The following is a 14605-nucleotide window of genomic DNA, read 5'->3' on the forward strand; positions in this document are numbered from 1 at the left end:
GGAAGATGGGGACTGTGTCTGGCGGACACGTGTCCGGATCTCGAACATCTTCGGCGCCGTGGACGGCGGCAAGCCAAACGTGATGTTTGTTGGCGCAGGGGGTGCTTTTGGAGCCTTGTGCGTGTCGGGCCCGATGTGGATTGGAGGGCAGCCCGTTCCCTGATGCGTTGCAACGATGCCGCGACCTGTTGCACGGAGAATGCTGAAGGCTCATTTGGACTGGTCGGCATCGTGGAGGTAGGCGTCGACTGCTTTGGAGCCATGGGGTCATCGATCCGAAGAGAGGTATCGACGGTGGTTGGAGTCGACGACTTGGCGTGCGCCGCTGTTTTCGACGTCGACGCAGATGGGGCGGCCACTTTGACATTGGTGGTTGTGCCCGATGGCTTTGGTGCCAGAGGCCGAGGCGCCTTGTGGGGACCGAGGGCCTTTTTCTTTGGTTTGGCACCGATATCCGCTGCAGTGAGCTCGGCGCCCAAATCCCTTTTACTGCGTTCGGTGCCGATGGCCTTTGCTGGCGTCGAAGGAGTGGAGGGCTTCGAGGCCTTTGAGCCGATTATGGTCAGTTTCACTTTCGGTTTCTGTGGAACTGGAGCGACGATTGGTTTCGGTTTCACTGAAGGGAATCCAGTCGTTTCGATAATAATGGCTCGTGCGTAATGTTCGAGGCCGGGCCTGAAGGCGGAGCCAAAGAACTTTGAGATTGATCTCGGGTAAGGCCCGGAGGCGATCCCTCGACCTGAGCCTTATGATGACGCATATTGTCAGCCTCCGTATCGACGGGTGGGCCTAGCTCCTCGCTAGAGCTATCTCCTTCGGCCCCAAAGGCCTCATCGTAGTCTCCTACCTCGTCGATGACTTCTTCCCTTTGAAAAAGCACCTCATCGTCGTCTTCCGATCGGGAATCGTGTTTGAAAGCGGGGCTGGAGTCTACTTCTTCCACGCTTTCTGCGTCCTCGTCTTCGGTGCTGAAGATGTTGGCCGGGGCAGGCGCCGATTGCTGCGCTTCTAATCTCGCCGCTCGTCGATTCCGGAGAGTCTTCTTCGATCGGAATCGGGCACAGGCCATACATTTCGACTCATCGTGATCCGGTGACAGACATTTGTTGCATACCGGGTGGATGTCGATGTGTGGGTATTTTGCGTGGCATAAGGGACACCGTTTGAATGGGGTCCTTGATTCCATCGTCGATGGAAGGTTGATGTTCGGACCAAAGGGATCCGAAAAGCTGGAAGAAGGTTCTAAAGTAGTAAAGAACTAGTTGATACCGAACGGGAACAGTACCGACGATAACTAAGGGCCTTTTGGCCTTAAACTGAATTTTCCTAACTTGAGCTAAGATAAGCACATCCGAACCCAATGGCGGAAAAAAACAATCTAAGGATGGAGAGGATGCCCATGCGCACTATGGTCCAGGGGAGGAGTCACCTATCTCGTGATACTTCGAAGACTCTTCCAGGACAACAATGTGCAATCATCCGGACCCAACACTAGGCGGCGATCTATGCACAGATATGAATTCAGCAGCCCACATGCCTCGAACCTAAAGCTACAATACTGGATTTGAGTCTTCTGTTAGATGCTACATTGTGTTTATGTGTATCTCTATAGTAGTATGTACATATTTTATTCTACAGACATCTGGTAATGGAGAACACCATTACTTTGTCATGCAGCTATGATGACTTGTCAGGCAAAAGTGAGATGTCAGTAGAGAGATCAGTCCTCATCCATGCTGTAGTATAGGGACCTCTAATAGAAGAGAGAGGTATTGGCACAAAGAGCTGTGCATCTTCATACTCTAATACACACTCCTATCAGCTGCTGTGCACACAGTATTACCGATGACTGTCACCATTGGGAGATGTCTGAAAGAGCGGTGAGTATGTCCCCACAATCAAACATGGATACCAGTTATGCAAGACACAGTTTTGAATACTCCATTTTATAATCTGGAATGGACATTCATCATTATGAAAAGAGGTATGCCCAGAGAGAATAGTCATTACCCACAATCTGCTTTACACATGTTATTCTGAGAAGATGTATTCAGTGACAGAGCAGTTTGTTTCCATACCATAGTCTCTATAGTTATTTTGTAAGACAGACTTCTCAGCATAGAGGAAATTCCATCCTCACACATTACTTGTATATCTGTCATCCTGGAGAGAGCTGTGACCAACGTGGTAAGGCCCTTTACACACCCTAATTTGCATACCAATCATGCAAGACACAGGTCACAGGAGAGGGGCCAGTCTCTTTCCACTATGTACTATGCAGATTTATCATGCAAGACAGCTGTGTCAACTAACAAGGCAGTTCCTTCCTACAGTCTACTAGGCATAACTGACAGCATGGGAAGAGGCATGGGTAGAGAGATAAATTTTTTGGAAATCCAACTATAGACACCTGTCACCCTTGTAAGATGTGTTAGTGGACAGGTCACTCCCTTCCCAGACACTACTGCATATCCCTGTTGGTTATCCCTGATGGTTTAGGGTCAAGGGTCAGCAGAAAGGCGCCTCCTTGCCAACACCATACTGCACATCCATGTTGTCTTGGAGATAGGTGCGAGTGGAGAGGAGAATGTTTCCCTACGCACTACTGTATATATCAGTCATCCCGGGGAGAGCTGTGACTGAACAGTAATACCCATTCTCGCCCCCAATAGATATGCTTATTTTCCTGGGGAGAGGTCTTAGTGAGAGGCCAATACTGGTTATACTTACTATGGAACAGTAAGGTCTTACATGTGAGGTCACCCTACTATTTTTCATACTACTGAGTCTGCAGAAAGTTAAGTGGAGAGGCAGTGTCTCTTTACATCCTACTCTACACACTGGTTACCTTCATGCAAGGTCTCACTAGAGAGGCCAGTCTCGCCCCATAGTCTACTAAACACAGTTGTTAGGCTGTGTAGGGTGACAGCGAGAAACAAGTGTCTCCTTATACCCTAATGTGCACTGTTATTATACTTTAAAAAATATCTCATTTGAGAGTCTACTTTCTCCCCACACCCCACTAATGGGGGCTATAAATTATAAGTATTGTTATAAAGGAAGGTGTAAATTCTTCCTCTATACAAAGAGTATACGATATTGTGACTCTCTCGTGGGATCATAAAAAGTAGCGATTAAACTTTCTCTAATAATAATAAATAGACTTAAGTAAATAAATGATTATCAATAAGTGCTGTGCACCATTGTTTGGCTCTTGCAGATGAAACAAGTTGGGTTTTTCATTAATCTAAGTGCTTGATTTTCCCCACAATTATATAATGGATTACATTTCATTAAACTAAACACGCTGTTACCATTCTGGTTTATAAAAATTATATATACTACATCAAGATATATTCAGTGTAAATGCAAAGTCCATTATAAAAAGTATTATCTCGCAAGAGGCTAGCATGAGCAAACAAGGAGGCACTGCTCATTCGGACTGCATGAAAGGGATTGCCTGCCTGGCTCTCGCAAGAGCTTTGGAGAAGGGAAACAGAGTACAAACAATATAGATCATAAAAGTAAAGGATAGTTCTGAAAAGAACTGCTTTTGTTAACAATTTTGAACTTTAAAAAAAGTTTTGTGTTTTTAAAGATTTTTTTAAAATGTTTGTATTTTACCTTTTTTTAATAGGGTAGGACTAAAACATACATTGTGAGGTGTTAATCATCAGCATCTCCATAAAAACAAAAAGGAGAAATAATTACAAACAAACAAAAGAAAAAAAATACGGGGGCACTTGTGCCCTTGGGAAATCTTGTACTGGGCAGACCTGCTTGCCTCTGAAGAAAACATTATCTGCTGGCACATACAGCAAAATAGCACCGCATAAAAAAAATGCAAGGTTATTGTCTGCTTGTGCCTTTAGAACTTGCACAGGCACAGTATGTCCCAGAGCAAATGATGCTGAAGCCCCTGTAAAGCTGTCTAGCTCCGCAGCATTAGCCAACTCTGCTCTACAAGCCTTTGTGGATGCATGGATCTAAGATGGCTCCACATCCCTGTGGTACTCATACTAGATTGTTTATTTCTGCCCCACCGGCCAGATGAACTCTTTGCTACAAAGTTTACATGTCACGTGCAACGCAGATACCTTCTTGTCACCTGGCCTCATTTCAAAGAATTGCAACACCAAGGATTCCTTGGGCATCTCTGGTGGTGCAGAAGACACTGGCTGACCATCTGAATCAGATGAAGACATCTTTCTGCTCTGAGGGAAATGGGACAGGAGATTGAGCCAAATATGTCTACTCTCATCAAAGCCCAATAGTGAAAATAAGCAAAAAGGCAGGAATCTTCTTCTACATAAAGACATCCATATGAACCAATCACAATCCTTCCTTAGGGTGTAGTTGGATGATGTCATCAGTGATGTCACAGAACATCTCATGACTGATGTTATATTTTATCTCATAAGCAAAGCATGGCAGGGACAAAAGAATCCTGTTATTTTGTTCATTTACTGCAGTGTCCTCTGTGGGGAATTCCTTGCAGTTTCACTGGTTTTATTCCATCAAGATGGCACTTAGGTGTGCCACACTTGTCATAAATACAGAATGTTAGCAGTCTAGTTGTTCATTAGAACTCTGAGCTGAGGCTGCAATTGATCACTAGGAGTTACCTACAGTTTGATGCTGCTGTTAAAAGTTTAAGTCTGCATCTAAGAAAGTTTTACTGACATGGTTGAGAAAGATACTTTGAGTCCCCATAGAACAAGTGTCCTCATTTTGGCTTAATATGACAGTAGCCATAATTTCTATGATGAAAAGAACCTTTTCATTTAGTTCATTTTCTGTAGTCCTATCTGTAGGAAATACTTTCACATTTATAGATTTGGTTCCATCAAGATGGTCTTCAGATGTGCCATACATATAAATACAGAATGTTAGTGCTCTGTTTATTCATTAGAACAGAAGGGAATCAATTGATGGGCAGCTGTTGGAAGTACAGGTTTTACTTGAAATATCAGGCTTTAGTCTGATATGGCAGGGGAGGATAGTGGGAGTATATAGAAAATGTGCTCTCATGTCAGCTTCTGAAGAATCTTCCATAACCTCGCTGAGGCAATCATGAGAGAAAATGGTTTTCCCACAAACATGGTTTAACAAATTTCAGCAGAGGTTTAGCTTTTGCACAGGGTAAAATCTCCTGAGAACTCACCAGAATTCTTAAAATGAGTATAGCACTACCAACAAATTATTTAAAATTGACTGAAACCTATTACCTATTGTCACCCTCAATATGTGTCCCTTTTTTACCTCAAAAACAATCTTCCACAACAATGCAATTCAATAGGGACCAGGACACCCAAGTTCTAAAATGGCTACCACATCATGCTGTTGCTGTCCAGCCAGTCAAAGGGGGGGGGGGTCCTCTTTGGACCCCAACAGACTCTGTGGGTCAGTGTGCGCTCACCTAACTCTTATATTTTTATTTAATTAATTGTCAAGATGCAGAGATCATGTAAACAACAATTTCTTCCCTTAAGAAAAGTGTTTCCGTTATTTTTCCTTTGTTTTTTAATGATATACTTCATGCGCTGGCCAAAGCAAAAGCTCATGGTGCATAGCTTTGGCATTACACAGTGGGTTAAAGGCACAACATATTGCCTTTTTGACATGCTCTATTTTGTCTCATTCTACAAGAAACCACTGCACATGGCCATTCATGGTGTATTTGTGTTATGAGGCACGGTTGTGGCCTTCTATAGGTCTTGTTTAGGACATTTGTCTTGAATTTCCAGCCAGACCCAGACTAGACATCTTGTGCACTATGCTACCTTCCCCATCTCATCTCTCTTGGATTTTCATACAGTACTTTCTCTTGTACAGTTTTCCCTTCTTATTCTTCCTAGTTGTAAGGCAAACCAATATTATAAATTTTCACGTATTCTAAGGCTTTGTGTCATGCAAGACCCTTTGACTGTTCCTGTGAAAATTCGCATTCTATCCTGCCCTAGTATGATACAGTGCTCAGCTTTAGATGTAATTCTACACACTTTCTGTTCATATACATCCCTCTGCTTCTCCTCCACATAAAAAAGAATCATGCCATGGGATGTCATGTTGCAGAGTTATATTTTGCTTTAGCACTCACTGTTCTCCAACTGGGGTTTCAGACAAAGTATGTATTCATATCACTACCTAAGATGCTTATAGTAGGGAGTTTAAATTAAATGCATTAATATAGGTTATAATAAACCTGCAGTATTAACATGCCGGACGAAATAAAAGAAAAGTGCTTTTAAAATTATAGATAATGCACATAGCTCTCACATTTGCATGTGCTAGACATCAAAACTTCTTATATATATATGAAGAATCAGCACATAATGTGGATTTTGACCTCTTCAACTAACTTGTATTTCTTTCTCAGAATACGCCATTGCAAAAATATTTGCTTGTCATGAAAAGAAGTTTCAGTTACTACATAGCTTATTGCGTGGACTTTAATTTTTACGGATAGATCTGTACAAGTATGCATGGGAAAGCTAAGCCATAAGTGGAGCTGAACCCTGTTCGACATTAGTTGCAACAAATTTAACGAACGCATTTGACAGACTATTATTTCTTAAAGATACGATGAGAAGTAATTCGGTTCCCATGAAAACATCGAACGATGATTGGATGGAAGAAGACGAGAGAGGTAACTGTTGTAGATTCTAACAAAATGTGTTGTTTATATAAGTGTGTGTTCCTAGCTTAACACACTCACCCTTTAGACTTTCTCTTGCCACCCGCTTGCCAACCTCTCTCCCTGGTTCACATTCACAGACTTTTTCGTTCAAGTAGCTTTGATTGAGAACCCTATCCCAATTGCCCCAGACCCTGAACTTTATTGTGCTGAGACACTACGGGGTTTCTTGAACTTCTATTTATAGGACATTCTGCTTTTGATATTTCACACTGATTGAAATGAATTTACTGAAGCTTTATGCTTGCTTTCATTCTCTCTATATATAGCTCATTTTGAGTTCTAACTGACTCCTTTATCTCGTTCTTAGAGTAGGGATTATTTCCTTTATGAAATCGGCGTAGTGTTATATTGATGCTAATGTGATTTACAAAACCCAGAGACTACTGGACATATTTAGTTCAATATTTACAATCACACCAAACGGTGTAAAATTTCTTACTGCAAGGCGGCGTCGGTCGAGATGGTATACGAGTATAATGACAACTATAGCATGATGGATGTAGGATGTTGTTGTGCCATGACCTGTGTTATGTTTATATGTTACCACTGTATGTTCTGATGACATGCTATTTAAAAACTCAATAAAAAATAAATAAAAAATGTGATTTACAAAACTTATTGATAAATAAAATGAGGATAATAAAGATGATCTACTAAAGCATTGGAACTCAATAAAAACGTTTAACTTCCCTATCTCTCTTCATTGACTAGCATCTATATTGATTTTTGATGACAAACTGTTGATATTGATGATCTAATTTTCTCATCTCACAACAAAAGCCAAGGTCTGTCGGCCTAACCGAGCAAGGGTTAGCCTAGATGAAAAGTAAACCAAAATACTTAATTTAACCTAATTCTCCTGCCAGCACTTGCCCTGCACCCTTTGAATCAACTTCATTAAGAAAACTACAGGCTCAAGTTTATACAGCCCAAAGTCTATAGGATCCTAAAAAACTTTTTGGAGTGCAGTCGCACAGTGCAAAAGCTGATGTTGCTGAAATGGGCACTTTAAACCAACAAAAAAAAAAACATTCTTGTGTGTCATATAGTCAGCCGTTAGTTTTTGTTTATTACATACTTCCCTTCCATCAATTGATTATAAACCATTAAAATTCCTCTTTTTGTTAATGCATAAACAGTGGATTTGTCCATAGTGATGATATACACTAAATTCTTGTGTTTATATGTCAATGAGTCATAAACCACAATGCATATCGGTCCTATATGGTCCTTCATCCGGGGGGACATACAATCATGCTCTACAAAAAAAAGGATTTGAATAATTATTTATCATACGCTACTCAACGTATAAATTGATCATAAAAACACAAATTTAAAACTAGCATAAAAAAATCAAGTCTTATTACATATGAACCACCAATAATACATTATTTCTAGGTAACTCACAAAATGTCAGTTGTACAACTGACATGGATCTTCCAGTCTCAAAAAATCTAATCTCTGTGCAAAAACAATCATTCAAGAACATGTGTAACTAAACACCATTCTTGTATTCACTCGCATAGACACTCATATCGGAGTGTCTACATCTTTATGTTTTCGAGTGTTAGAATATTCAATTGAATGAAATGAATTCCGAATGAAATGAATTCTGAATTCTTCATTGCACTAAAGTTCTGTTTTTTATTGCATTCTACAAATGTGTTGTTTTGACGTATGCGAAATGCGTCAAACGATGCAAGATGGATACGAACAAATGTGAAACATTTTACCTCTGAACGGTGTATCCATTGTGGAAACAGGTTATACACCTATCTTCAAGCTATCGATTGCCACAATCAACCCTCAGAGCAGACGAAACAACACCTACACCACTCCCATAGGCATCTAAAGACAGGCAGCAAAATGGAAAGAGAATGACACCAGGACAAACTGGGTGCAAACGCATAGGAAGAGAGCACATTTATATAGGCAAATGCAAAAATGCAGTCACTTGTACAAACTCTAGAAACCCTGGCATACCACACAAGGAGACCTCATAGCCTGCATATTCAATAAAACAGTTAAATATTAGTCTGAATCGCACCAAAGTTGGTGGCTTAAACACCATCAAGGAGGTAGGTGTACAGCACATCTGAAATACTCTCTGTATGAAATGAGCACACTGTGAGGTCACCAGCAGTATCTCTGAAAAAGATATACAGACTGTAGCACTGATGCAGAATATGCGAGACACTTGCTCAGCAACATCTCACGTAAATTGCAGGAGATAAGACAAGTGGAGACACAAGAACTAGAACAATCAAACTCAACCAAAATGGTACATCTTTCTCATGACATATTCCTGATGTCATCATAACTAACTAAACACTTAGACCATGTCACACATGTCAATTATGCAAGGTGCTACACATATACATTCCTAAATGTGACACATATGTCTAAATGCTTTAATGTCATGTGTATTCACATCACAATACAGACCGGCACATAGTTACTATGTTGTATGTCTGCTAATTTGTCTTAGATTTCCCTTTTACTCACTATCTCTCATCCGTCCTGTTTCTCTATGCCTACTGGAACATGCTTACCCCAGATCACTGATGTCATTATTTAAGCAGGCCCCCAGTCTCTCTGCCTGTCTCAGGGAGCATGCTCCACTGTAAAGCCAATAACCTACTTATCCTTGCTGCTCTCTCACAGTAGATGCTCTCTCACAGTAATCAGGAGCACCCATGTTGGGATTAGGGTCTCCATCTGCCAAGTCTCGTCACATTTTTAATCTACTTTTTACCAAAATGAATCTGAAATAGGGTGGAACCTTGATTTCATAGTCACTAACATGCACCTATATTTTTTTTCTGCAACCTATTCAATGTATGGAAGGTGACATGTCACACCCACTCCACAATATGACATTATCTTAACTTTCATGACATTAATTGGACATCTTCAGATGACCATACCAATTGTTTTTAAGCCCCTATCTCCTGTCTTTCTCTACCAGGCCCTTCCAGGACTTTGCTACGCAATCAACCTAAATCTGAAGTCATTTTTCGGGGATGTCATGTGCTATCATGAGTAGTGTAGAGTTGAAAAGTCAAGCCATCCATGCCATGACATCCTGAGAGATAATTCAAACGCCAAAACTATTTCTCGAGAGCAAATATTCATAAATGTTGACAAAATAACGGCATGCTGCAGAAATCAATAAGATGCCTTTTGGTCATAGATATGGAGCATGGCAGAGCTGACTCAGACTTACATTTTGCTGGACCTCAAAAATGCAACAAACAACAAAGCAATGGAAGGGATGTTTGAGGGGTTCATTCATGTCAATTGTTTTTTGGCTCCAAGGCTGTTCTCGACAGAGACCAGCCATATGCAAACCAGCTTTGTCCTTTCTCAACTGGGAACAGTCCAGCCCAACCTGCCAGGCCAGTTCAGCTTCAGATGTGACCAAGTGTAACCCTCACCTCCCTTGTACCTACTTCACCCACTGTGCCACTCTATACAATAAATGTGACGCACTGAACATGCGAATTGGGTCCCATCATTGCTGTGCCACAGGACTCAAGATGTACCTCACAAATGAAACCTAAATAGACCAAACTGGACAGAGGTTGTCTACATTCCTGTCTGGAGAGAATCTGGCCTGGCAGTTCCAATGGACTGTTCCTAATGAAGTACAGAATGAAGTCCGAATAATTACTTGCAACTGAAATTAATTCCAGCATTACTTCCATCACTTTGTTGTTTATGGAAGCAGACTTTCTGAGGTGCAACAGGTATGAACACACATTGGCCTAATGCTCACTGTGCTTAAGGAGCTATGCCGCACTGTTAAGTACCACTGAGGTCACACCTGGTCTGGGGTAGTTTTTGTTTCCATTTGGGTGGCTCCTGGCCTGGCAGTTCAGGATAACTACTCATAATGGGAAAGGACAAAGGTTGATTTGCATATGGCTAGTCTCTGTGTCGAGTAGCGTGATGGGCATAAAACGCTGGACTTGAACGTGGTCCAAGTGATCGCCAGTGGACAAGATTAATTTAAGCATTCCCATCACCTTGCTACATGTTACAGCCTTACAAATGAGCACCATTAAGACAGGTAGTTGTCATTCAGATACTGTAGCACTTCGATGCCACAGAGGAGTCCCAACAAAATATATAGAACATAAAATGTTGACTTTTTTTTTTTTTTTTTTTTAATCGATTCTTTTCCTTTGTACTCTCTTATTACAAAAAATGTAAGGCCATGATAAGAACAGCTTAATGTGTTGACCTTTCCCCGATCTAGCGTCTACCATGGCCATATCCAGACAGAGCAAAACATTCTAAACTATTAATTCCGTTTCTCACCACAACACACACTTTTTCTGAAAGCCTCTCCGTGTTCATCGTATTTATTTTTCCTCTTTAGATTTTTAACTCAATATGAGTGTCGCTCAGCCTACCCAGGACTCTTTTGACGTCACTCCTTGTAACGTCTACGGTCCAGTTGAGGAAGAACTTGAACCTGATGGACATGAAATTGCATTTCACTTCTGCTATGAGTATCATTTGTCTTTGTGTGATTGGATAGAAAAATACTTTTTTGTTAATGTCTAGTATCAGTACTTCCCTTTTAAAACACAGGCTAATGTCAAGGTGCAGATACTTCGCCCTGTCATATATTTCTCCCGAATGTACAATGCTAGCTACATTGTTACAGCTAAAAACTCAAAATGTGTACCTTTAAATCATCATAAGTAAAAACAAATTAAGAATTTAAAGTTAGCTATATGCTATTTTATGTTTATGCAGATTCACTCAACATTTTGGACAGCAACGCAAATCACAGGCTCCAAGCAGGCTCGAAAAGATCTTACCTGTAGATGAACGGAGCAACGGTGGCAGTATTTGGGTGACTATATTGCTGGTGCTGAGGCAAGTGAACAACGCCATTTCCTGTCACTTGCCCACTGCTTGCAGCCATTGAAACGGGAAGTGACGCACAGGGGCTTGGGGTGGAAATCAAAGAGCCTGACTTTCCTTCCGAAGAGGACAGACTGCAAGAGGCAGCTACTTTCTCGCTCGAGCTGGATTTCGGGGTAGATGTGGGCTGGCTTCCCTTTGCTGTCCTGCATTTCTCTGCCTCCTTCACGCCAGCAGAGGTCAGAGTGGGTGTCTGCTTTGCTATAGGCATCTTGGAACCAGGCTTGGGGATCCCGCTGGAAGCGGGGGCAGCATTTTCTTTTTTAGCTGCTGCGGGTTTGTTTCCCTTTGGGATCAAGCTAGCTATTTTGGAACTCTTTTTCGGGGTGTCCACAACTTGCTCCTTCTCTTCTCTGATAGTTTTCTCAGTGCAAACTTTACTTTTCTCCTTACTCTTGTCATCCTTCTCCTTTGGCTGCGGCAAGGACTTTTTATTGCTGAGAATTTTGCTTCCAGCTTTTGGAGGAGTTAACTTGGTTGATGCTTTCGGACTGGTGCTAGTGGGGCATGCACTGTTCATCATGCTGTTTAACCCCTCACTTTCCCCACACTCTGGCAGCATATCATCCTCTCTCCCACCGTCACTAGGTGGCGACAAAGAGGGTCGCAAAGCAGTCCGAGCATTGCCAAGCTTGAATTTCTCCAGCATGGTTTTCTGTCCGGATGAAGGCGCTTTGGCTCCTTCCGACAGCGCGGGCTTGAGTCTGTCAGAAGACGGCGTGGGGGAGGTGGCCGGGCTCGGCTGCTTCACAGACAGCATGGTGGAGGTGGCACTGTGCTTAACATTCATCGATTTGCTGCGCCAAGATTTACTGGCACTCGCGGAGGGGATGGCACAGGCCAGCTGCTGGACAGGACTTGGGGGGTGTTGTTGCACGTTTCCATTCACGCCCGCCGACTGGGGTTGAACTTTTGGCGAATCTGCACAAAAGGCAAAGCAAAAAAACAGGGAATCAAAAAGCAATAGTGATTTATAATGATTTTCTCTCTCTCAGTTACAGGCTGCTCTGCAACCGTTTTCTCACCTGCGAAACGACACAGAGCAAATTGCAAATAAAATGCAAGAAAGGGTGTTCGTGTAGTCAAAACAAAAAGAAATTAACAGACTGTAAATGGAAACTTGCAAGTGCCTTGTTAAAACATTTCTTCGACCAGGTCAATCCCTGCCACCTCCGTCCGGGAACCATGATTTCATTTTGCATTCATCATACTTTGCTTGTATTATTGGTGGCCTCTTAGAGAGCGCATCCCAGTCCTTGTTACTAAGACACGTACTGTTTTCTATAGTAATTGACTATTGCTCATAATGCCTACTGTTCATACATTTGACAGCTTCTCTCTTTTATTTACTGACTGAGACAGACAATATTATAGAAATCCATACCTTAATGCTTACATTAGATCACTGCAGCAAGAGGCGAAGGCTCTGGCTGTTGTCCTCTTAAGTGGAGAATAAATATTCAGTGGGCCCCAGCCGAATAATGCTCCAAGTAGCAGGTCCTTTCTGAACATCATGATGGCACAGGCTGTCTGTAAACATGCACAGAGCCAGCCCTGACTCCTCACATCTCAGTGACTGTAAGCTCCAGGTAATGAGGTCTACAGTCCTTTTCAATTAGCCCTCCCACAAATAAATAATAAATGACCTTTGCACATCTAGCATGTAAAGAGCCTGTCCAGTGACACTGCTTTATTATGTCAGCCAATAGAATCTGAGAGCTCCCACAGACATCACTGTTCAGAAAATGTGCACTACCCACTTTCAAAACCAAAAAAAACACAACGTGGTCCACGTTCCTCAACCAGCCTCTGACTTGGAAAGAGTGCCCTATATGAGCCACAAGCAGCTTGATGTACTCAAAGTGGCCATTCTAAACCCTATCTGGGTGGTTGATTCGTTCAGAAACAACAGTCTCTCTCTTGACCACAATAAGCTGTGTTCCTATTGTAGCTCTTGCTCATTGCCTTCCCCTCCTAGGGAACGAATCGCAAGCTTGCATTTGCAAAATTAAGGAAGCGTGCGCAAGGGCGCAGTAGAGAGTGCGCTAACTGAACACTATCACTTTGCACGCGCCTCTACAGCTGAATTGCAAAGCTATTTGATATCAAGAAAATTATTTCATTTGACTTCAAAATCGGTGATTGTGATTTGCAATAAAATGATAACAAGCACATTGAAATTCTTGTTGGATTAAACTCAGCCAAATACATTTTAATAACATTGTGCAAAATGCACTTATGGGGACAAATGCTTCTATTGCAGGAAAGGCACCGCTGCTAGGAACCAAGGCCAGGCCTCCAGAGCTGTGTTTCTGTGGCACTTTCAAGATCATGTATCCCCCCGACGTTTACAGGAGCTACAAATAGTGCACGATCTGGAAATGGAACAAACCGTCTAGGCAGCAGCCTTCCAAATGGTTTCAAAGATGCAATTTTCGCACAGTTTGGGACTTTGACAGCGCAATTTTTTTTCGAAAGCTATTAAACGACACGCTAAATTGCAAACAGATTGCTGAATTGCAGTCATCTGGAATGTTCTGACGTGAAACGTCGTGAAATTGTGACACTTTATTGGTTCTAAGAACTGCTGTGTTTCCTAGCTCTGTAATGCTAGCGCTCCTTGTTTTTTCCACTAGTGATAAATTCATTTAGCATTTAACTGAACGCCTAACTGAAACCTTCTGTCTGCATCGCTAGTAGAAATAGGAAAGGCTATAAGTGCCATGGACATGGGAGGGGTGGAAACAAGATGAGCCTAAGATACAGTAGCTGGGCTGAAATTCAGACCTAGGAGGGGGTTGCGGTTGCCTGTCTTAGCCACCGATCTGCAGCCACATTCGATGTTTGGTGGGGCAATCTGGCACTTCACAGACGCTACCTACTGATGCCCATGATTATCCTATCATAGAAAACGACCCTTGTCGCAGACAAGCACACAATGTGATGGTCGCTTCGGTTGTCTGACTG

The 14605-nt window shown here is 42.1% G+C and overlaps 1 protein-coding gene across 3 annotated transcripts in view; it reads right to left on the reverse strand.

Annotated features, from left to right (window-relative positions):
- Positions 1 to 14605, reverse strand: part of NAV3 (neuron navigator 3) — a 1112283-nt gene that overhangs the window by 611812 nt on the left and 485866 nt on the right. For all 3 annotated transcript variants that reach the window (XM_085653004.1, XM_085653005.1, XM_085653006.1), the window contains exon 8: positions 11533 to 12559. In XM_085653004.1, coding sequence (XP_085509130.1) covers positions 11533 to 12559 — 1027 coding nt within the window. The remainder of the gene's footprint in view (positions 1 to 11532; positions 12560 to 14605) is intronic.

Source organism: Triturus cristatus, chromosome 4_1 (genome assembly GCF_964204655.1).
Source record: "Triturus cristatus chromosome 4_1, aTriCri1.1, whole genome shotgun sequence".
In the NCBI taxonomy this organism is placed as follows: domain Eukaryota; kingdom Metazoa; phylum Chordata; class Amphibia; order Caudata; family Salamandridae; genus Triturus; species Triturus cristatus.